This window comes from Acanthaster planci, linkage group LG06 (genome assembly GCF_054643075.1).
Source record: "Acanthaster planci isolate LZ-2023a linkage group LG06, COTS_SCS, whole genome shotgun sequence".
NCBI classification, from domain to species: Eukaryota; Metazoa; Echinodermata; class Asteroidea; order Valvatida; family Acanthasteridae; genus Acanthaster; species Acanthaster planci.
In genome coordinates, this window is record NC_141782.1 from 15,979,534 (window position 1) to 16,003,936 (window position 24,403).

The 24,403-nt window shown below is 42.2% G+C and overlaps 1 protein-coding gene across 1 annotated transcript; it reads left to right on the forward strand.

The window, feature by feature from the left end:
* The first annotated feature begins 6,122 nt into the window (after nucleotides 1-6,122).
* LOC110983051 (25-hydroxyvitamin D-1 alpha hydroxylase, mitochondrial-like) lies at nucleotides 6,123-24,403 on the forward strand. The gene is made up of 9 exons (XM_022241956.2): nucleotides 6,123-7,389; nucleotides 14,146-14,336; nucleotides 14,848-15,047; nucleotides 15,354-15,557; nucleotides 16,664-16,830; nucleotides 19,284-19,456; nucleotides 19,985-20,063; nucleotides 20,642-20,854; nucleotides 21,666-24,403. Exons 1-9 carry the CDS (start codon nucleotides 6,970-6,972, stop codon nucleotides 21,774-21,776), a joined length of 1,758 nt encoding a protein of 585 aa, XP_022097648.1. The 5' UTR covers nucleotides 6,123-6,969; the 3' UTR covers nucleotides 21,777-24,403.

Here is a 24,403-nt window from a genome sequence, read left to right on the forward strand (position 1 = left end):
GCTCCCTGTGTTGTTATCTGTTTTTCCAGTTTTGTGTGTAGTTTCAAATTGTTTGGTAATCTCCTTAGACGTTTCCCAGTCTTAAATAACGTCCATTCATCTCACCTCCAAACCGCAAGACCGTAAACGGCGCCGTGATTTGTCGTATCGCACGTACATGTACGTCAACAACCAGGCCGTATTAAATGCCTGGGGCCTCTGCAGGCCCAACCGCCTTTTTTATTTCCGCAATCTCGGTAAACGGTTACGGGGGTGTCACTTTAGTGTCACTAATGGGAAGTGAATCGATCTTATAACCCAGTGGTTGTTTATTTGTAGGGTTTGCGGTGGTCGTGCAGGTCCCACCTGAATTGTAATCATTCACGTAGGTACCACTGCCACTGCAAGATACGCCACATTATAGTTTGCATTTATCGTGAGCATTTTTTGCTAGATGTTGCACCCTGTGAAAGATTTTAAAAAGAAGGCAAAAGAGACCGAACTCCCTTAAAAGACCATCAACAAGGTTTTTAATAGACTGTCCAAAATTGAGGGTGTATATTTCTCACTGTGGACGCTCTCTACGTGATCAAATTCCCCACAATTCGTAAAGAGTGGTTTCCCGATTATCATTTTCTCTCTTTTCGTGGAATTACCTTATTCCAAAAAATATTTCTCCCCTCCTTTTATGGCGTAAAAAGGGGTGGGGTCTTCTATCACCTGGACTTGATGTTGGAAAAGTAGACGAGTGCAAACCAGGCGCAAAAAGGAAATATTTAAAGAATGGCATTCTCTTCCTACCAAAATGTAGAACTCCTCGTATAAGAAATTGGCATGGGTCGTGTATGAAACACTCAGTCGTGTTGACGATGGCGACGTGGATATGTGCCATTCGCGAGTTAGGCTATATATTTAACTTTTGCTCTAGCCTAAAAGTCACGGAGCCCGTTGTAACGGACTACAAAACACACGACCCCACAGCAACTTGCGCTTCTGGATAAGTGGCTACGCTACGACATTGAGACATTCAGGCAGCCGGAACTTGGCGATATGCGGGCAATCTAGAACTCAGCAGTGGCGTACATCTGTGCTGGAAATGGGGGGGGGGGGAATTGGGGGGGAGTGACTTGCCCAGCTTTGGAAATTTGAAAAGAGCCAAGGTGGGGAGGAGGGGCGCTCACACCACGTGACAGACACTATGGAGCGATAGTCATAATACAGATGTATGTCTGTAATATGCTTTACGTTCACACAGAATCTTACATTAGAATGGCATATTTATGGCTTTTTTTTGGTCGTTTTCCCGTTTGATATTAAATACATTTTAGTCGTTTGGAAGGCTGAAATGTTCTTCACAATTTGCTCAATTTTCTTGCTCACCACAAAAATGTGGGGGATGATTCAATAGCCCACCCCCTCAAAGTGTGTTTGTGGGGGGGTATATACCCCTCGGATTTACGCCTATGCAACTCGGCCAAAAAGGGCCTGTAGCAAGTCTTCCTGACTAACATTAAAACATGATAGTTTGAAGAGATTCCCGACACCTGCACCAATTTCTCACGAACTCCTGGGCCTCTGAGCTAAATACTTTCCTCATACCATGCACACGGTTTCTCGTAAGTCGCATAATGTCTGCACAGTGACGTAGATCGGTCCATCGTCTGTCTCAGCTCTCTGAAAAGGTGGAGTAGATGGAAGTAGGTGAACGAGGAATGTGAGAAGGATCAAGTCTGATTACAAGCGCACCCCTTGCTGTTTACAAAGGAGTCATGGGTCTACACTCTAAAAACTCCCGGGTCAGATTGACTCAGAATTGGGTCCAATTCGGCGTGACCCTTTTACGGGTCAAATTATGACCCAGAAACGGTCAAATACGACCTAAAAGGGGGTCATCTTTGACCCAGAAAAAGGTCACGCCAATTTGGACCCAATTTTGGGTCAATCTGTCCCGGGAGTTTTTAGAGTGTAATCATCTTTCATTGCACTCAATCAATTGCCAAATGCTACTTTACGCGTAGCACTGGGAATTAGCAAAGAGACGACTCAAAAATTGGGGGCCACACATCAGGAAATCATAATCAATTTTTTAAATTTGCCTAACAGTCTTCAGTGAAATCTTTCACTGTATGTACGTGAACGAATTCTATAGGCCGCTTATCTGCAGTTCCCGACTGAGCAACTACAAGATGTTTCAAAGGCTAGACCGGATTGCAGTGCATTTTCCACGATCTTGACTAGAAAACAACCAACGCCCAGATTTGGAAACAACTTATAATGGCAATGGTGTTATCAACCTTCTGTTGGCCTAACGTGCATGCGCTGGACGATTTCACGAACCCTTTTCTACCAAAAGCGGATTTGCCGCCTTCTGTAAGTATTTTTCTCTTAACGTCCTATTCAATTAAAGACTAATACTAATAGCCGACTGACCTCGTCCTGGGATCAAGACCCCCCCCCCATTTATCTGCCCCACTCATTCCCAATCTCCTTGTCGACAATCTTGACACTTCAGGTTATTTGCTCAGCCACTGGAGATCTTTAAGTTCTTTCTTTTGAGATCCGAAAAGAAGGGTTTTTATTTCTTCTTTCTTTCCCGAGACAAAAAAGAGGACTACAACTCAGCCCTGCGTGTGGTCGTCGGGTCACGCTGGGATTTGCTAGCCCGCAAGGCACTTGAACCGCCCTCTGACACTCCCCCTTTGCCCGTTCCCCATTGTAATCCGAAAATTACGCAAATAAATAAAAACTTATTTCACAAACTTGCAAATCAAAGAGGATGCTAACCTCCTGTTGATCTTGCATATGGGAAAATTCTGAGTGGATTAAGAGTGTCCACCACCTCCTGTTTCAATGGAGACGTGTTCCTTTGGAATTCTTCCAAAATCGGAACCTTTGCCTCTCAGTGAAGTTGAGAGAACCCCATATTCAATGTTTGTTTCCTTATTTTTGGAACCTTTTTGACTTTTGCAAAACTCCAGCATTTTTTCGGGCTTCAGTTTTCTTTGGTGGTCGACTGTTGTGGAAGTATAGAGCAATAAGCAAGCAAGCAACCCTTACTCAGAAATGTTCTCAGTAAACGATTTACAATTCGAACAGAAAAAAAGGCGATCCTCGTCTTCCCTGGATGACGTAACTGCAACAGCGCCCTCGGTTGTCCCGAAAAGCATGGATAATTTCAAATGTTTCAAACTGTGCCCTTTTAATGCATTGAGCCTTAGGCCTATAGGGATCATTATTTCAAATAGTGTTCATACACTGAAAAAGAGCATGAAGTTGCAGGAAATTTGTGTCACAGAAAAAATTGCAGCCACCCTTGAAAGGGTTCATGCAACAAACAATTTTGAAGTGCACTCTTTTCTCCTTCTTGTTGTCCCATTTCCAAATTTTCAACGTCCTTACAGCCACTTCATAAAGTATTTCAGGGCCAAAATTCTTCAAACTCCAAATAATAATAAAGACTTTGAACAAAAGGTGAGGTCGTACTTGCAAAAAAGTCGCACCATTTAGGGCCTGTTTTAGGTTGGCAAGCCATGAATAAACAGGGTGTCTTAAAAAGGAAACCGAGATTAATTAATCTGTTTCTTGCATGTGACTACTTTTTGTTGTAAATGGGAACTATAATCTGTTTCAGTATGATGTCTTCTTTTGTATGACACCAAGAAATCCATATTTTCATCACACATGACTAAGCACAAAGTGATTTAATGGGCCGTGTCAGAAATGGCTTTGCACAAGACGCAGGTTTGTACAGCGTGAAGCACTAATTATAGCTACCAAAATCATTAATTCAAAGACAATCAAAGTTAGGGGCGTATTCTTGCCGCAGCCCAACCCCTGTGTCCTTCAACATGCCCCCATTTCTTTTAACGCAAACTTCTGCCATTGTTCTCATCACTTCTAAAAGGTTATCATTTTAAATGCGTTTTTGGGATTAGAGCAAACATACATAATTCTGAAAAAAGGCATCTCTGGACAGTATGAATTCAACACCAAAAGGTGCCAAGCCATTTCTGACTTTGATCGCTTCATGTTCAGTTATCTGCGATGGAAATTTGGATTTCTTGGTGTCATACAAAAAAAGGACATCTTGATGAAACAGATTATGCTTACCGTTTACCAAAATAATTAGCCACATTCAAGAAATACACAAACTTATCCCGGTTACTTTTTTTTTAAAGACACCCCATATAAGAACCCACTAAAACGCTAGGGGCTAAAGGGCACCAACACAATAATTCTCAAAGAAGTCGTGTGCACTGGGCAATGAGCTCACCGTCTGTTTTCGTTTAATATCTGGGGGAGGGACTATATGCCCATGTTCCCTCCGGGGATGCGGCCTACATGTGGACACGAGGGTCGCTCTGTGACCTGTATTAACTGACTGTTTGGGGTTTGACGAGTGACTCTGTCCCTTCTATGAGATAAATTTGACCTAGCATTGCCGGCCACGGTCACCGAGACGCCTCCCTCCCCCCCGAAGTCAATGACTTTGACACATTCGGGAGAACCACTGACATGACAACTTACTCATATTTTCAAAGTTTCCCAAAATCCAATTTGTTTAGGCCTACCGTGATAGAAAACCGGGAAGCATGCACAACTATTGCCTATTCCTTAAACTAACTTTTAGATTCTACTGTCAATTGGCATTACAGAAGTTGCTGTTTTGGGACAACACATTCTCCTGTCAATTTTCTCTGTATACTAACAGGAGACTCATATGGAAATGTATTTAGGACAGGGTAAGAAAAATTACTCTTTCGGACGTATGGTTTTGTAAATAATTATCCTAGGCACTGGCCACATTCAAAATTCCGTCATGAGCAGAAGCATCCCCCTAATCGGTTGAAAAGAGTGGGGTGGGGAGTGTTGTTTACTGGTAGGGCCAGACCGTCCCGTACACAACACAAGTATCTCATTGTCATTCGGGAACCAGCTAAGTGGAGTTCCTACCAAAGGAGCCTCCGTTGCTGGGAAATCGCACCCTCTCTTGGTCTCACTCGGACCAGATGAACTGAAGTTTCGTCATGCAATGCAACATTTGGATTACTAACCCGTAAATACAGTTTAGTAATCCGTATGTACGAATTGGTAATCCGTGCGTACGAATTAATTTTTTTCTTACCATAGTAAACAGAAAAAAAATGACAGTAAAAAATGACAAAACATCAACTTCTGTAATGCCAATTGACAATAGAATCCACTGTTATTTAGCAGAAATTGTTTAACAGTGTAATAATGACATTTCCTTCAGTGCTAGGAAACAACTTGGACTCGTGTACTTCCATGCTCTTATCAATATCAGCTCTAAAGGGACTATCCGTACCGCCGAAGAATCAATGTGGATATGGAATGAACCAAACGAAGGGTCTACTCTTCGACCCTCTCCTGGCCTCAACATAACGTGACAAACCTAAGTAACGTCGTTAATTAACGAGGACCAGGTTAGCGTCAAGAAAATTACTGATACTGTTGATCAATGTCTTCATTTTTGAAGGCTTTCTGCGTTCCTCGTTGCGGTCTTTTGGGGCCTTTGTTCATATGGGCACGTAGTCCTTGTTTGTATAAGGTTACGTCAAACCGGATCAAATCAGACGGCAAACTGAAATGATTGATAGCAATGGAAAGTCCCTGTGGATGTTCCACTTTCCTAGAGTTCCGCTTAACAGCATGCCATAACTGCAACATGAGTCGATTCTGCGAAGGCATGATGCAACTTAAACTGAGGATCGGAAGCAATGGTTATAAATCATGAATCACGATGCTGCGGACACCCCCATCGAGTCAGACCGTTGATCTCTCATCACTTGTCTTGCAAGATGATACTTTTGTTTCAAGGTAGTGGATACGTCATCGTAAACAAGTGTGTCGGTGTTGGTTGCTTAGCAACTGTTGGGCTAGGGTCGGGCGTATCTTAAGTGATCATGTGCCTCACCTGTTGCACGCGCATGTACAAAATACTGCACATGTACATGTACATGTACATTGTACATGTGCACAAACATACCCCTGGCCTATGTACGTCAATTATGTACATTACATGTACATTTATCTACATCATGGAGCTATAAAAAGGATAGCTCCATGTCTACATGCACGAGTTATCACGGTGGTATCGTCGTTGACCTATTGTCCAAATATGACCCAAGAGGTTCGCATTCGAAACTTGATCATCCGGATTTACCTCAGGAGGGTCTCTGTGGGGGTACATTGCGCTATGCGGTGACCCGTTGCTCTGAAAGAAAATCCTGGACGAGTTGATCTGAGAAGGAGGGTGGGTTGGGAAACGATAGCTTGCCGTGTTTGGCAAGCCGCGGCCTGGTGGAATGTGAAAACTCGCAGGAGTGTAACTTTCGGCGCAGTTTGACCAATCATCGGTCTGGGCAGTGACATAAGTGACCGCTCAAGCGTTGCACGTGTGTGCACGTACAGCACAATGTATACGCATGTTAGTGGCGTTGATTACGGGGAAGCCTGGAGGCATGCACGAAGTTTGGGGAATCGTGTCACGTGCTTTGCACATGGGATAAAAGGCTCAAATGCAGAGGGAATCCCATGCACGCATCAGCTGTGTAACTCAATGCGCAAAGACAGGAAAGTGGGCTGTGTCGATGCTTGACATGTTATAGCCCAGACCGTTCGGAGGTCCATCCGTTGTTTGTTCGGCGAAAACCAATACTCTCTCGCAAACTTTTCTTTAGCGGTCACGGCGGAGGAAGTTGGTTATCCGAAATCCACACAAACTAACTAGGCTGTTTATTTGGGATACGTTTGTCGTCGATTACACAGCCGTTTGAACATAATTTATTTTGGCTTTGTAAGCTGCGGTTAAAGAAGTCAGAGCTGATAGTCGCAGTGTCGCAAGTGTTTTCTTGTCCGAACGGCGATTCCTCACTCGTCACAAATTCCTCAAGCATGTCAAGGAGGTGCGTCTGAGATTTAAACTCAGGAACTATTGTTGAAGGAAATAGCTTCCTAAGCCAAGTCGCCATGGCTGGGAGGCAACTTTCACGGATATTCGCCGGTGCATCTCGCCTCAGTGTGCAGCAGTCAGCTAGCACAATGGCAATTCCCCGGGAGCGCCCGAGCTCACCACCACCGGTCACTGAGGAGTCGGGCTCAGATGCAAGCACCGTGCAGGTGCACCGACTGAACGAGGTCGTCGTGCCCAGGCCCAGCGGGAGCAGCACAACCACCGAACATGCCGTGGTTGGGTCGTGGGGGATCTGCCCTGCCAGACTCGGTTCAACGACAGACGCTGCAACGGTAGAGCATGACTCCCTGGCAGCCGATGTGCACGTGCGGCCTCGGCCTTTCGACGAGATTCCTGGGCCGAAAGGGTGGCCCTTTATTGGGACGCTAGGGACTTACCTAGTTGGAAATGGTCTCAGCCGCATTTATGAACATCAGGTAAGCACACTCTGAAAATCACCTGCCTATTTACATGATTTAGTACTTATCCTAATTTATAAACCGTTCTTTCGCTGGAGTAAGTTGCAAAGCTGTTGCGATTTCACAAACCGAATCAAGGTTCTGGCTGTGAGTGGGAACATTTAGGCCTATTGTTTCCATTCGATTTCTAATAGTTTGAACATGGCCACTGTTGAATAAAGAGCTCAAATCTTGGTATGAAGAGTGTATTTCACATTTCTGTACCCGAGACGGTCCTTCCAGAGAAGTTCCAACCACGCGGCCATTGGCCCACCTAGCTATTTAGGTTGAGGATTTTTGAAGGTACCAGATATCACGCTTTGCACAGTTTCCAAGCATAGAGCAAGGAACAGAATACTTATAACAATCCATAGTTCAAAGACGTTATCACTTTCTGTGATTGCAACTTCCGTGGAAGTTGGTATCCTTTTTATCTCTTCAAAGTTTATTGTGTCTTTGACTGTATATTAAAACTGCTTAGGAAGTTAAAAGCACGCTGGCAGCACCCCTTCCCTGATAAGGCCCTTACGGTATACTAACAACGGATTGGCTTAATCTGCTGTTAGTGCTGATCGGTAGTCCCATGATAAGGCTTCATAAAATCATAAGTTTTTGTTGAACAAGATGTGGCGATATAAGTTGTTTGTTTAAATAAAGGAGCGATAACTAATGTAGTTTGTAGGCCATTTCACGGAAATTCCTTGCCAAGAAGAAGCATTGATGCTACATAACATGTAATTTGGAATTCATCACTATTAAACCGGATGTATGTGAATGATGTCCGCCACCCACAGGCCCAACCTGATGCCGCGTCTATAGTGTGCGTTTTCTTCGAAATGACGGGAATGGAACGCTATCAAGATCAACTACATTACCGTGCATCAAATGGCTGGTATGGTAGCAGCGATATAATTACAGTGAGGGCAATGACTTGGCACAAAGTCACTTTCTATGCGAATTAACATTTTACCTCATAGGTTAAAATTTTGGCTGTATTGCGCATCTTGACATGAATGACGATTTAATTTCGGATGTCTGCCCTGCCTGACGTGTATTGCAACACTGTATACTCGGTGTTTCCCCTGAAAGCTTGTGAGAAAAAAAACACAAGCGAAATCGGGTAGGATTCGAACCGACGACTTCCCAATCGACCGTGCACAGAGCTACTGGTGTCGGCTGGCTGGTTTGAGTCAGATGTAGCAGTGGGTACCGCGAACAACTATTTGTAAGGATGGATTTGCGTCGGGGAGATGTTAATTTAATTTTGGATTTTTGCCCTGCCCAACGAATGACAATGTTTGGCAAATGCTAGAACGTACACATATTTCACAAGTACTGCTACTGAGCTAGCTGCAAAAGAAATCGATGGCAAATTTAGTACGACTTAGGCAAATATACACAGGTTACTTGTGCGAACAACTGGTGAGGACATTGATCGCGAAGCGACTCCGTGACCATGCGGCCAAAACAAGTGTCCTCATCCCTTCAGACTGTTTTTGCGTCTACTCCTACTGACGAAAAAGCAGTGTGTATGTAAAAAAAAAAAGGACAAATCTTTGTCACTGAATCCACTATACGTTAACGCTGTGGTTGATCTCGAGCGAAAAGGGCAGCTTGATGGAGCTTCATTTCCTCCGCAACTGTTTAAGGGGTCCGTAGAAGGACCAGTTAAGTTGACAATTCGAACAGTCTGCTTTATTTCGCCTTCGTATTCTGAACCTGTCGTGTGTCCAACTTCAGCCTGAGAGCAACAACCTACATGTACCAGAGCTCTCTTTAAAAGTTAATCGGCTCTCATCAGCACATTTATGTGTGCATTTACATACTTATAAATTTAATATGTGCATGAATGCAGTGTAAATATTTAGGAAAAAGGACGTAGAATTTCCCGATTTCTCAGATTCCTGACCTTGGGAAATTACATGATACGGGCCTGTATACAGTGTACATGGCTTGTAATATGCACGCTCGTAGGTGGTCTTCGTAAGCTTATTTGAGAGACGTGTTGTTGCCGTCCTTTTACCAGCCAGCATGTCTTGGTAACGTGGATCTTTTGTGGTGTCTCGACAGTGTCTCTGGTTTCTTGGTCAGGTAGCATGCACGTTCCACATCAGACCAAGGGGACATCATTGTTCCAAACGTTGGCATTTCACAACGTGACTTGTCTCGGAATTTTGTCGCCAAGGTGTGAAGAGAGTGAGGCGGCAACCTGAAATTGAAAAGGATATGCTAAGAAGCTTTGGGTAATTAGGAGTGAAGGCTTTCAAGAGGAGCAGTGCTGTTGAGTGTTGATTTCAGTTCTGGTCAGACCAGTGTTGGAGCACGTACCGGTGGGATACGTACACGTGGGGTAAAAAAAGAAGCTATTTCCGGGCTCATGCGATCATTAGGGTAAAATATTTTGATGGTCTTGATCTGTTGCTCAAAACATTTTTGGTATAAAAACTTTCAAAGAGGCGGTTTTTGTTTTAAACGTCAATTCTGTGAAAACGGTTATGCGTGGATACCGATGCGACCCTTTTTCGTCTTTCAGACTTCAGTTGTTGTGGACATGATGATACATTCTTGTTTTTAAATATCATAAAAACGACAACTGCGTTTTCATCAGCCCTATATAATTTAAGAGTTGTGGAAAAATGTGGCCCAAAAGCATCTCGCTACACAACTCGTGAAGTGGGCAAATCTTGATATGCCTGATACACGTTGCAAGAAGGCACTACCGGTCAGGACCTCACGTGAGAGGAACTGGTGGGGAAAATCGACAACAATCCCCGCTAGACGGACAATACGCCGGCGGCAATGGCCCACTTTACCACGACAAAACACCAACCGGTGTGAAAGAGCAACCCTCGAAACGGGGAGGAGATTTTTCCACATAAGTCGGTTATTTGCCCTGCGTTGTTTGCCAGGGAGCGGATGGCACAAGGGGGCAGGATAATTGCTGACTGATAAAAGAGCCTGGACAAAAGGCTGTCCTCGTGTGGCTCTCGTTGCCTGGGTATAGGTAGGGGCGTTCCCCCGGGGAAGGGTCTTATTATTATTCGTAGGTTGACCAGGAGGCAGTAAACACAGGTGAACGAACTTAGGAGAGCGGCTATCTTCAAACGGCACATAGTGATTTACTATCCTTGGTGCGGGAGGACGAAGGAGGCGTGCAGGCGAGCTCCAAGGACTCGGGGAGAAAAAGCGCGAAGTTGAACACCTCACAGGGGAGGGATGTCTAGCGGCAATTACCCCGGAATGAATGCAGCGCTCCGCCGCTATTATCCTCCCGTAATTGGACATGGAGCAGCAACACATTAATGTTAATCGAATTTTCAAGTTGTGAAAGAAGTACATGTACAATGTAATACTCTTTTGGCGGGCTTTGGGTTGTGATACCAAGCTTAGAACTTACTGGTACGTGTATATCTATAACATAGGCTGTACTATACTACATATACTGGACACTCACGATAGTTTCAAAAATCATGATGTTCCAGTAGGAGTGACTTCGTGTTTGTGAGCCGACTCCTGAACTTGTCTCGAATTGAACATCGTTGCTGTTGTTGACGTAGTTTTCATCAAAAGAAGAACACTTCATAATGGTTTTAATTCCAGCTGTTATTGTGCCGCACTCAGATAAACCTTGAGAAAATGTCAGAAAGGGATTTGGAGCAAACTAGTCGTGTCTCCAAGCCCATGAGAAATTATTTGTTGCATCTTTTGGCATACAGGATTATTCTTTAACTGAAAAGATATGACTGAATAGAAAGCGCGAATGATTTTTCATGATTTGATAATCGCTTAAAAGGGAAATAGCAATTCTGTAAACAGTGTTCAGGACGCTGGAAGTGTTTTTTAGGTTATTCATTATAGAACGTTTCGGTCTTGTTATTTGCGCTCAAATTGTGCTTGTTAAAACATTACATGGACGCCCATCGTAATTTTCCATCCTCAAAGTTTGATTCGAGCTACGTTCCCTTGTGCTGAATTAGGTCACTGGCTCACTTGTAATCAATCCATGTCGTTTTGGCGCCAAGGTAGCGCCGCGGTACCACCACTTTTTTCACCTGTTGGATCACCAGCCCCTTCATCCCTGTTAAGCGAGGATATCGAGTAGTCCCTCCGCGGTAGACAATTAAATCTGGAAACCCAATAATTTAGCAGCGCGATGAAAGGAGCCGACCCAGCAGCGGCGTGCCCCACTCAGGAAGCGCCACCCGTCCTTGGAAGGTGTAGGACCGTCAAGAAAGGCCTGGCTTAGGAGCAGGTCATCATTGGGGGCAGGCAATTTGGGGTTAAGAAGGCGAGACCGTATTATGGGGTTTGCCGCTCTCGGCAGGATAAGCAGCGGGGCTCCATCAGTCCATGATTACTGGAATGGCAAAAAAAATTGACACGGAGCTGTAGTGATACGCGGGCGTTGTTTGGCAGTGACCTTGGGATACTAGGAATTTGGTATATAATTTATTTGATTTTACATAATCAGGTTGAGAAAACTGTATGGCTCCAGTCTTACGTCATTCTGCAAATTCCAGACTTAAACTTTTCAAACTCCCTTAGCTATACCGAGCGATAAACTAGCATCGAGCTTGCTTGTCAGTACTTGAGGTTAAACGTCTGCATTTTGGCCCCCCCATAAAAAAGGAAAATTGGATGTGCTCATACTCGACTCGAGGAAAACCACTGATTCCTGACTTGAGGTCGTGTGCTCGCGGTCACTCACGTTTGGTCAATGCATCTCCTTTGACCCTTCCGTCCAGTCTAGTCAAGCCACAGCTGCTTGCTCTTCTTGAATTGCTGGGCCATTCTCCCCTCAATAAAAGGACCAGCGGCATTAATGCGATTGGTCATGGGAGTATTCGGGTGTGCTTCCAAGTGATTTCTCATTTCCATCCAGTGCCGCTTGTTGACAAGCATTTATGATGACTGCCACAGTCACGCGACCTTTCTCCAGTGGCCCATCGGAATGATGATCATGGATAATTGATTGGGCTCCCGACCCTGTTTGTATATACGTAATTAGAAGACGCGCGGTTATGAAGCAAGCAGGCAACGACCTCTTTTCGAGACTCGAGCTACAGAAAAACATCTTTTGTTCAATGTTGGGTTCACTAGCCGAAGATCATGGGCTTGGAACTTCATGCAAGTCGGAATTTAGTATTTCACGGCTGCGTGTGACGATCGAGCTGTGCGGTTTATGGCTAATCACTGGCTTCAAGGATGTGGTTGTCATTAATAAGCAAGAATTCGAGGTGAATTCTCTCACGACGATTCTTGGCATTTTGACAGGCAATTTTTTCTCGCCACGATTACATGGACAAAACATCTGTTCTTCAGGGGCAGTTTTTTCTGTCAAGTCTTATATTACTGACTTCAAATACACGCCTCAAGGAAGAATGAACGGGGCGCACTGGAAGTGCAGGGTGCACCCCAAGCTGCTCCCAGGAGCCAACTCATTGGTTCCCATATAGGCCTGTAGAACAAATCTATGGTTCCACTGTAGAACAGGGGAGGGGAGAAGTCCCGGAATGGCACTATAGTATATAGCATTTTCGTCCCAACCTTTTTTGGAGAGATTTATCGTGTTGACTTTTCTGGCTGAAATGTATAAGTTCCACCTTTACCAAGCAAACACACATCGTCACGATTTTCTATAACCAGGCTACATGTATTGTACAGGTATTTAAAAACACTTGTTTTTTGGTTTTGTTTTACTTGTATTTAATTTTTCTTTTTGCCTTTCACTTTCATTCAGCTTCCATTCCTATACAGAACAATTGTTTTTGTTTTTTTGTCTTCCCTAAAATGGTTTAAAAGAGTAGGCGTTACTTTTATGTACAAACCATAAGACAGTAAACAAAGACTTACTTTTTGAACACTGCATTGTGAATGTACAAAGGCATAAACCCTCCTCGTTTGACATTGATGAAATTAGGCTCAAATGGAAATGATTCACAGATTTCTCACTTTTTAAATGTGTAATGTGTCCATCAATGTTCCCCTTCCTTTTCTGCTCTTCCCAAAACGTGGGGATTGGCACTTTTAAAGTGTCAAAAATCCCCACCTATACGAGGGCAGCAGATCCATGCAGCAAACCAATGGCAAAATTGATTGCTTGTGACAAACAAATCCCACCCGGGGGGCTTCAAAATGGGACTGTTACCCTGACAAGACCTGGGGCAGTGTTAGAGGAGGGTAAGGGGAACCGATTAATACATGTAACTGCACAACTATTCATCGGACTTGTAAATTGTATGGGATAAGGGGTGGTGTCACAGTTGGGAAAGCTTCTATACATTGGTTCAGTTGTATATACATGTACATGTAGTTCAAACAGTACAGAACACTTGCATGTGCAGTCTGTTCAAACTTCTGAGGGAAGCCAGAGGGTGTGGGTGGGGACAGGTCACAGACTGGAGGAGGGGTAACCCCCCCCCCAGTTTAGTCAGTAATTTCAACAGCATGTGCACCATCATGATTTTTGTATTTAAAGGACAATACGGCACATGAAGGTCCCTGTTTCTTTTTTAACTTTCCCTGGAAGAAAATCTATTTGGTTTGGTTTGGAGCATTGAGAATAGATGAAAGATAAGAAAAAGGTTTCTGGTTGGGAAATCAAATACTTTGAATTTTCAAAAGGGAAAATTTCAGGTCCTCTGTATTCCAAATTGCTTGACTTTACAATTACAGTGTACAACCTTTAATACCAAACAACTCAGTGATTTTGCCAAGAAAAATTTGTTGTAACAGATTGCTTTCACCAAACAATACGGTCCCATATGGAAGGAGCGCCTGGGGTCACTGGAGTTTGTTAACCTCGCTGACCCGGAGTTGGTGGCCATGATGTATCGCCATGACAACAAGTACCCGATGAGAGTTGACATGAAACCATGGAAGGCATATAGAATGCATCGCAATGAGTCGCTTGGTGTTCTCACACAGTAAGTGTAATGAATTTTCCGAGAAGTTCAATAACACTGACAGACATTCTTTTCAATATTTTGCCATCAGAAGTAACATTTGATAACTGCTATCTCTCAATTTCAACAAATGTTCTTTTATTTACATTTGCAACTCTATGCACTTTTGTGTTTATTTCAAAATTATTGTGCTTGGATAAAATGAATGGATGTCCCATCCTTTTGATTTATAACATCCATCCAAACATGGTATGATTGTGTTTACTTTCAAGGGTTCACGCACTTTAAAAAGTCAAAACCAAAACAGGAGAGTTTTGGTAACATGCATCAGATAAAGTGCCTTCTCTCAGGGTTGGAAAAAAAAATTAAATTCAAGGGGTAGTCAAAATGCAAACTTTAGCTGAGAAAAAACTTATGTTTTTGTTCTGATACCAAATGGCCATCCTCTAATAAGAATTGTGAAGGTAATAATTTCTTTTGGTAAATGTTCCTTCAAGAAGCCAGTCTGTACTCTCTGCTTTCAATTTGACAGTGAGGGCAAACAGTGGCATCGAGCACGACACCTACTGAGCAAGAAGATCTTGCCACCCAAGAAAGTGAGTGCCTACGTGGGGGTCATCAATGAAGTCATAGAGGACATGGTCCAGCGGTTACGCTACATCCGAGATGTCACCAACCAGAATGGGCTGGTCCCCGAACTGACGAATGAGATGTACAAATGGTCCATGGAATGTACGTGCTAAATTCCCCAAAGCCCCCCACTCCAATCAAACAGTGTAACTTTACTGAAATTGCCTATTATTCACCATGGCTCTCACAATTCCAACAACTTGCCCAGTTTGAAACTTCTTGTGCCTGAAGTGGCAGTCAAAAATATCAGTGATTCTTAATATACTTGCTCATTCATACTCAAAACATCTGCAAAAATGGTGTAAATTTGTCGGCTCAAGTAAATCCTCGATCTTTCAGATTGGTATCTATTTAATTGGCTTATTTTTAGTCTTGGCTTTCATATAGGGTAAATTTCCTTTCGTGCAGCCATTTTCAAGATTCTGTTCGAGACCAGGATTGGCTGCCTGGAGAAGCAGATTCCAACCGAATCGCAGCGATTCATTGACTCCATCCACCAGATGTTCCAATCCGGCCAGATCCTATTTGTCACATCACCCGAGTTCTTCAGGAAGTATAGCCTCAAACCATGGAAAGACCATGAGGCAGCTTGGGACTACATATTCAGTTTTGGTAAGGGGTCTTTTCAGAAACCCCTACCACTAAGCCAACTTTGCATCAACAACAGTCTCTGGATGCTGCAGAATTTTGTAGAAATTAATGTCGTTAGTTCGGAATTGGCTGTTAACATAGATTTGGTATACCTCAGTCTTGACCATGAGTAACCAGGTCATTTTCTGTTAGGCAAATCATAATTCCTTTTTCTTGAATCAAGTCAAGTCTTAAGTTAATTTTTTCCAATTGAAAAAGGCCAATTATTTCTTTTTCCTACATAATCATACATGGCTTCTGACATTATTTATTGATAACTTGATGTGACCTATAATGTTTTACAAAACAGGTCTGACCCATTTACCTCATTTTCCCGTAATAATGCTATGGAATTTGTAATGATGAAACATGAATATGATGAAATCAGACAGGTTTGCTTTTGCTTTACCTGTTTTCTTTTATTTATTCAAACAAAAGTCGTTTATTGCAACCAAACTTGCAAACATCAAATTTGTTCCAGTCGAGACACAAGTCATTTTCACCCATGTCAAGTCAAGACACCAGTTATTTTTTTCCAAGTCAAGTCTCTGGTCAAGAAAATTTCAACTTTAGATTGTGTCTGCAAGACAACAACTCTGGTCTTGATTTAAGATGGACTAAGGTCTTTTTTCCCTGGAAATCTCGGTTAGCATTTGGTTGACAGCCTTATTCTAAAAGCAGGAAGTTAAGAAATCAAATTCCAGTGTCACGTTCTCAAGATCATCACAAGACCCCCACAAGACTATCACAAGATCAACAGAGGACCTCTAGTTTGGATTTAAGTCCCAAGTATTCAAATGAACTGGAACAAAGACATTCCTTTGTCATTGTCTCATTGTTTACGATCACCCTGTTGACTTTGACTGGTCTTGCAACTGGTCTTGTGATGGTCTCTACTACAACACTGTGCTGTTTAAAAAAGGACTGATCTTATAACACTGAGGGTAAAACCTTTCTGGATTTGCTTTATATTACTTCAAAAGAAAATTTGTCCTTGTGTAATTTTGTTGAAAACAAAGTTTAAAGCATGTGAAAAAGTGCCCAAAGCATTATGCTCACCCCTAAAATATTGTTTGCAAAACCTACAGCCAGGAAGGCAGTGGACAGTCGACTGGCGGAGATATCTGCGCAGTCTGAGGGTGAAGGTGAACTGGAAGCAGATGGATTCCTGACGTACTTACTCTCCAGCAAGCAACTCAGCATGAAGGAGATCTACAGCAATGCCTGTGAACTACTCCTGGCTGGAGTGGACACAGTAAGTTCTGACAGATTTCTCCAGGTTCACAGATTTGACCCAGTATGCAGTCATTTGTGATTCTCTGTGATCGCAAGGAGGGCATTTTTGCCAAGTTCTAGTTATGCTCTTACTGATGCTCAAAATGTGTCAGGCAGATCACATACAGTGCCTCTCTCAATTAAAAAAAATTGTTTCACCAAAAGGTACACCTTTATTTATCGAGGGCAGGACAAGAGTATCTGCTGCATCTTTTTGGAGGGCAACTCTGAGATGCTTGCTGTTTGGAAATGACCTGACCCGCAGATGTTTCCTAATGCATAACCAGATTGACCACTCAATGCAAACCGACTTGACCATGAGGCTATTACACAAACACCCTTCAAAATCAGGAAAGAATCATAAGCAGAGCACCCCGCTGCCTTTTATAAAAGCCTTACCAGAGGATTTTTTTTCTAAACTTTTGGGGGGGGGGGTAATGTCAAAAATTGGCTTGAAAAAAATACCCTGACCACCAGTGGAATTTGGGGTGTTTTATAGATTAAATTTCATGGCCAGGTTGGGTGCTGGAATGATGAAGGTCACACAAGCAGGATTAATTTGATTTGATGGAGCTGGTAAGCAGCTTCATGGTCCTCAAACTGGTCCACTAATGTATGTGCTAGCAAAATTTGCCGGGAACCGGGTGTGAGAAGTGCACATTGCATGATATATTGGTTGGTAGCCTGTTGGTAGCTATTTTCCCTTACGCTTAATAGCAACATTCCATAGCAAGACCAAAATTACTTAAACATCTGATACCATACCCCTGGAAACTGTACTATGCTGGGTATGTGGCATCCTTCTATCAACCCAAGAAGCCAACAAGGTCACCAAACGTGTGGAAAATTGTTTAAGTGGAAGTCAAGATTTGACTGTGGGATTAGACTCAGTTCAAGATTTGAATTCCAGATTAAACTCGTTATTCTGTGAGAAGTTGGTCCCAAAACGAACATCGGCTGGGCTTATGTAGTACAAGGTACCTTGCCCTGTGGTTGCCACGGTTACAGCTGGATCTTGGCCCCCCTGTATTCACCCAGGACCTTCAGTTCCAAAACAACAGGTGGGAGGTTTTATTACTGAAAAGTGCCGACTGTAATTCATCCTTGGGGCCACTTTTAAAAGCCTTAGGGGAGATCAGGTGCCAGAGAGTGCATGTACAAAATAAATTGACAGGAAACAGGCCAAACCATCCTTGTCCACTTGCAAATATAACTCATTCAAACAGTTCGTGATTTGATATCAAAATACGTTTTCTATCAAGCTTACTGGAAAAAATGCAAAAGATATCCTGATGTTTAAAATTGAGGGGCACAGACGTATCCTAGTACATATAGTTCTCTTTTTATATTATTAACCCTAACAGTCCCAAATCCTCCAATTGCAATACAATTTTACATACACCCTTAGGGGTTAGGGTTAAATCAAATGTTGATTTACGGAGTCCATGGGTCCAAAGACCCATGATGGATTCAATTTTATGGTTTGGACTCAGCTCAAAGAATTATGTTGTTTTGGTGGGACTCTTCTTTCATAATTTAGACTGATTGATGAACTATTCAGTAGCATTTGGTATTTTTATCTCATGTAGTAAATTTGAATTCTATAGGCTACTTATTTTGAATATTATTCCATGTTGTTATTCACTCTCAATTTCATCTTCAAGTTGGCGTGATTTGAATCAAGTAAACCACTTAGAGAACAAGAAGATTTTAAAAATGACATAATAAGAACTGATAGTGAAACATAATACACACGGCTCGACACTGACAAATTTGAAGAAATAATACCATATGTGTCCAACACTTCACAAGTACATTCCTGTTATGGGGCTCGCTAGGTGTCAAAAGTCAAAAGCTGAAAATAAGTACAGATTGCAGGTGCGAAGTGGACAGGCATTGAACAAATCATCCACTAGATGCAGCATGACAGATGTGCAAAAAGTTTATGTTTTATCAGAGCTGAGCTCTGTTTGTTCAATCTTTGTTATGCAGTTTATTTTGGAGTTAGAATTGAAGAAAAAGGAAATTGCAACATGAAAGCAGTATGCTGATGCAATTCTGTGGGGGTGAGCCTCGTGTTCAGGGTTTGTTGCTCTTGATCGGGTCAGGAGGGTTTACATCCAGCTGCTGACCACACCCTGTGTCCTTACACTAGCCACTTCACCCCCCCCCTTAACCAAGAGATATAAAGCTAGGCACAGGCATCAACTGTGGAGTAACCTGCAATGGGCAAGCACTCCATCCAGGGAGTAACAGAAATATGAATTCTCAGTCGATTCATGCAACTGAGGTTACTGGAGGTGAATGCTGCCCTTATGGGCCATTGCTGCTCACGACACATGCAAGACTTACTTTTTACAGGTTGCAGGGATTTTCAACGATGAGAACTTTACTCAAACTAGATACTTTTTTGTGTGCGTGTCTTTTTGACAGACTTCCAACACCCTAGCTTGGGTGTTGTATGAGCTGTCCAGGCATCCTGAGGTTGAAGAGCGGTTGCACAAAGAGGTGTGCAAAGTCCTCGGCACGGACAAGATGAGGGCAGCAGATACTGACGACTTAGCTCAAATGCCATACCTCAAGAGCATCATCAAGGAAATTCTAAGGTTGGTGCTGGGTGGAGATATTGATTTAGTTTACAAGTTAAATGTTGACCATCACTATCATTTCTGACTGGATCCTACAAAATGAGTCTTAAGGCTGTTTTCACCATAATGTTGCTCTAGTTTGGATTGGAAAGAGCACGCTGAGCTTTTTCTTTTGATTCATCACTCAGTCTGGCATCTTGATAAAAATGGACATGTTAGCGAAAGATGTTGAAGGTTCCTGTTGATTTACATTATACAAGAGTCTTTTCAAGGCTTTCAAATTAAAAGTGGCCGTGGAGACATATGACTCATTTTGTAAGGCTGGGTCACATTTTAGTACCCGCATAAACAGTGCACATTATATATGCACATTTTTGCATAAATACAATTTGGAGTACCCTTGGAAATTCCTTTTGCTTTTTTAGCCACCCTTGGAAATTCCTTTTGCTTTTTTTTTCCCAGTTGCATGCCCAGTTTACAGTAGTGATCAAAGGATACATTTGGTGACCTCTTGTCTGCAAATTCTCTTTATTTCATCTGAATCAGATTGTACCCTGTAGTGCCCGCCAATAATCGGATTTTGGAGAAGGACATTGTCATTGGAGGCTATCACATCCCCAAAAAGGTAAGAAGAACATATGGAATCCAGATTGGGAATGGATACCGGAACTGGGAAAATTCATATGAAATTTCGTTTGGTGGCCTCTTTCAGAAACAAAATATCAAAGCATCTATGGTAATAAAACTAGTATGAAGTAAACCTAGATCCTCACAATTTGACCCTAAAAAGCCAGGGGGAGGGGAAAATTGCCCCTCCCCACCCCCATGACATTTTCTCAGATGTTATCACAATGCTTTGTTTTGCTGGACCTGAGGTTATTGCACTGGTGCCTTGCAGTCATTTTGAGAGCAATTTTGTACAAATCAGACATACTGTTTAAAAACAATTAGTTCAAATATTCATGCTGATGTTAACATTGGATACACTCATAATGGGTAGCAAAACTAAGGGGTAATTTAAGAAGGAGAAAACAAGTCATAAATTAAATTTGGCTCAACATATTTTGAGATACACATAGTTACACCAAAATGTCAGTGTGGTTAATAAAGGTTTGAAGCATGAAATGCATACACATGTAATTTAACTGTGAACAATGTCTGCTGCTCCTATATAAAAATCATATACTCTTCTCGAATCGGCAGACAATCATCGGTTCCCTGCAGTATGTCATTGGGCGGGATCCCAAGGTATTTGAGGATCCAGGCTCCTTCAAACCAGAGCGTTGGCTGAGGGATGAGCACGGCCGAGTGCGCTGCTCCAACTCCAGTTTTGCCTCAGTGCCCTTTGGCTTTGGTCCCCGGATGTGCATCGGGCGACGAATTGCTGAACTTGAGCTTAACTTGGCACTGGCAAAGGTGAGTCTTGGGAGTGGAGCTGTGGTAGGAAAATTGATTGCTTGAGGGGCCGGTTTTATGCAGACAGCATAATTCACTTTAACTGGCTTTCACCTGTGACAGGAGATAACACAGAAGTCAAGGGATGCCTAAGTTACTTTGCTATTGCCAAGGACATTTTGAGCCTTTATTGGAGTTCATGTGAAATGAGTTTAAAGGAAGACAAAAAATTTTTTTTAAATTGCTTTCCAATTAACAGATTGCTATTTTCGAGGCATTTTCACGGAATCTGGCAATTCATACTTCATGTGTGATGTTATTTCTTTTCGAAGATGACTTTTACACGCATCTTTTTATTCTTACTTCATTGACCAAGTTCAGTCAGTGACCATTTGTCAACCTTTGGTTTTCCCAGGTAACCTGTGCATAAACTGTATCCTAGGAACCATGGAAAAGTGGCTGCTTAACAAATAACCACTGATCAAACTTGGCTATTGATAATGGTTTGGAAAAAATCCTGAGCGGAATACCTGTGAAGTTCAAAATTCCCGTTTTCAAAATGTTGTAAAAGCTCAGTGTTCAGTTTAAAGCAATTAAAAGGCAAATCTGTTTCAGTTCCAGTTATTTAGAAAATACAGAATGAGGCAATTAAGAGTTAAGTAAGTTAGATGCCGTTCAGATGAAAAATAATGAAAAAAAGGTGACGCTACCTTTTCCAGTTTGCCCAAAAGTCTCCAAATAAAGAAAGCTGAATCAAAAAATTGTGATGTATATTGTTAAAAATATTTCTTGAGGTTTATTGGTCAGTTTGACTTCATTGCAATCTTTTCAGATCTCACAGACGTTCAAGTTGAAGTACCTCGGTGAGGGAACTGTTGCCCCTTCAGTTCAGGGTTTACTCGTTCCTGGAGGACCAGTCAAAGTTGGCTTCGCAGACAGATGAGGTGGAGTTTGAAAACCAGTGGAGCAGAAAGAGAAATGCTCCAGTCAAGAGATTTCTCGCCAATTTTGAGGATGTATGTAAAAGCTGTTGGTCATATCAAATTTTAAAATGAAAACAGTGAAGTTGGTTCTTTTGGAGCAAGTCATTCCCAGAAGAAAGACCGAATGGAGCATCAGATAAAAGAAACATTCCATCGGTCAGATTTGGTCAGACTTGTCGGTCAGATTTGGTCAGACTTGCTTTTAAATAAACACAGGTATGGTTGGAATGAACTTGCTAAAAAGGGACTTCTCAAACTCAAAAATAATGAACTCATCTAATGTTAGGGCCTCTTCTCAACAAGCCCCCTTCTTTTTTTGAGAGAGAGAGAACAGCACAGGTGGCAGTACTAAATCATGACTGTCAGACATTGGAGGGGGCGGTCAGAGATATGGCAAGGAGGCCGTACCCACAGAGTGAAGCTCAGATTGAGCGTAGCAAATATTTTTGTGATTGCTCTCTGTTAGACAGTGAAACTGATGGTTTTAGCCCTGGCGAGGGAGTCGTTAAATGCAACTCTACCTTGCAATTGACGTGAATGTTCATGGTTGATGGTTGAAGGGGAGCAGACTGACATGTCAATGCTGCTTGGGATTTGTGTAAATTTGCTTTTCCCTATCCCACAGCAATGTGGCCAGGCATGAACTCTCAAGGTATAAAGCCAGCCTCCCTTGCCTTGCATAGTTCCCCCCTACATTGAAAGCAGGTTCGAGCTGGCAAATGAAATGAGCGCAGGAATGTGCGAGCATTCATGACAAAGTCACAGGAATGTGGTTTGTGTGCAAACAGCCTCAAGCATCGCCTTGTTTTACCACAAACAAGTTTTATGGGGTGAGGAAAAAGTCTCCCTCCATTGGAAAATGGTTAAAAGACATTTAATAGTATCTAGGCTGGAGAAGTCGGAACATGTTGGTTATCAGTCTGCCTTATTCTCGAGTCAGCCATTTTCAATCGAAAGTGAGGCGATACCTGTGTAAATTTTTTAAAAACTTATGCAGCAAATGCAGCGGGGGAAATTATAAATTATATTCTTGTGCGCTGATGTTAATTCCAATTTATGCTCACAAAGTCATATCACTCGTCTTGAAGCTGTACCAGTAATTGTAGCAAAATAGTCAGGTTCCTTCCCATTTCAGAGTGTTAAATAATTGGAGTGGATTTGGGGAGCATGATTTAAAATGGCTGTCTTTATTTTGAATAAAGCCTAGTGGGGGACATTAGGATGACTTGACTTACTGAAAATTTTCCGTGACATATTCTTATTGGTGTAATTTGGTGTTAATCACCCTCACCATCTGCTTTATAGTATTTTTTCAAAACTAAAGATTTTAGTTGTAAAGTTTAAATGGTTGTACTTACTAGTTTTGTCTACTTATTAGTGTGATCAGTTGTAACTCAGTATGTGTACACAAGTGCCAAGTTCAAACCCAATTGTTATATGCTGTAAATAGTCAAAAAAGTTTTCTTCCAGTATGCCAAATTATAAAATTAATGGACTATATTTTCTTGTTTCTCTTTGTTTTTTACTTTGTGTTTTACTTTGTGTAACCAGTTGCATCCACATGTATTTGAAGCATTTTAATTTATTAGCCACAATCATTAAAGGGAAGGGCTGGTTTTATTAGGCCTATGTTGTCAATACAGTTTACAAGCAGTTAGTGGTTTGGGAGTTATACATTATTTGTGAATGTTTGTAAACTGTTTCACACTGTGGAGATGTTTATTGTTGAAGGAAAAATGTTAACATTAAGACCTGTACATGAATAACAGTTGGCACTTGTCCTGGTAGTGACAGTTTTTACAGTTGTTGACTAATAAAACTAGACTTTTATTTCTGCATCTGTGAGCCTTGGTTGTGGTTGACAGTTGCACAGGGCGCCCATTGGAAAAATGCAGCCAGCAGCGGATAGTTTTGTAAGCATTTGTACACATATTATCATTGGCTGTAGCCATGATTGTTAAACATGGCTGTCGACATCATTGTAGCTGAGATCCTGAGGGGGTACATCTGGCTTGCCCCTCCCCCCTTGGATTTTTTGTAATATTAAGGAAGGTACCTTTGTCTTTTTATACTGTATCATTTTTATTTATTTTATAACTTTATAGCGAGAAATTATTATCAGGACAATTCCCCACTGAGGTGTTTAGCTTAATCCCGATTTGTAAATGCAGGATCCATCACTGCTTCTTTCTTGCAAATCACAATTGTAGGTTGTTTACTGCCATGATCAGTTCATGAACATGTCGTGCACAGGTTGTGTGCTAATGCAAAAATGTTAAACCAAGGGTCCATATGTAACCAGTACATTGTCTTTATAGTGTCTTGTGGGAATCCCAGAACAATAGGAAGTACCCCACAAAGAGCATCTGTTGTCGGGGGGGGGGGGGAGGTACTTAAATGATACACTACGAGAATCTCACGAAATAGATTTTTGCAATTCTTCAAAAAGGAGGAAATTCCAAGGTATACTGTTCCATTGCAAATTGAAGTATTTGACATTTGGGACATTTTGTCAGAAAACCAACCCAGGAGAGATAGTCTGTGCTTCACACACTGATATTGAAGTATGCGAGAAAAAGAAAATACC

Coding starts and splice junctions, on each gene's coding strand:
- LOC110983051 (XM_022241956.2), top strand. CDS start 6,970: ATGGCTGGGAGGCAACTTTCACGGATATTCGCCGGTGCATCTCGCCTC. Junction 15,558..16,663: donor GGACTACATATTCAGTTTTG/GTAAGGGGTCTT, acceptor CAAAACCTACAG/CCAGGAAGGCAGTGGACAGT. Junction 20,855..21,665: donor TTAACTTGGCACTGGCAAAG/GTGAGTCTTGGG, acceptor CAATCTTTTCAG/ATCTCACAGACGTTCAAGTT.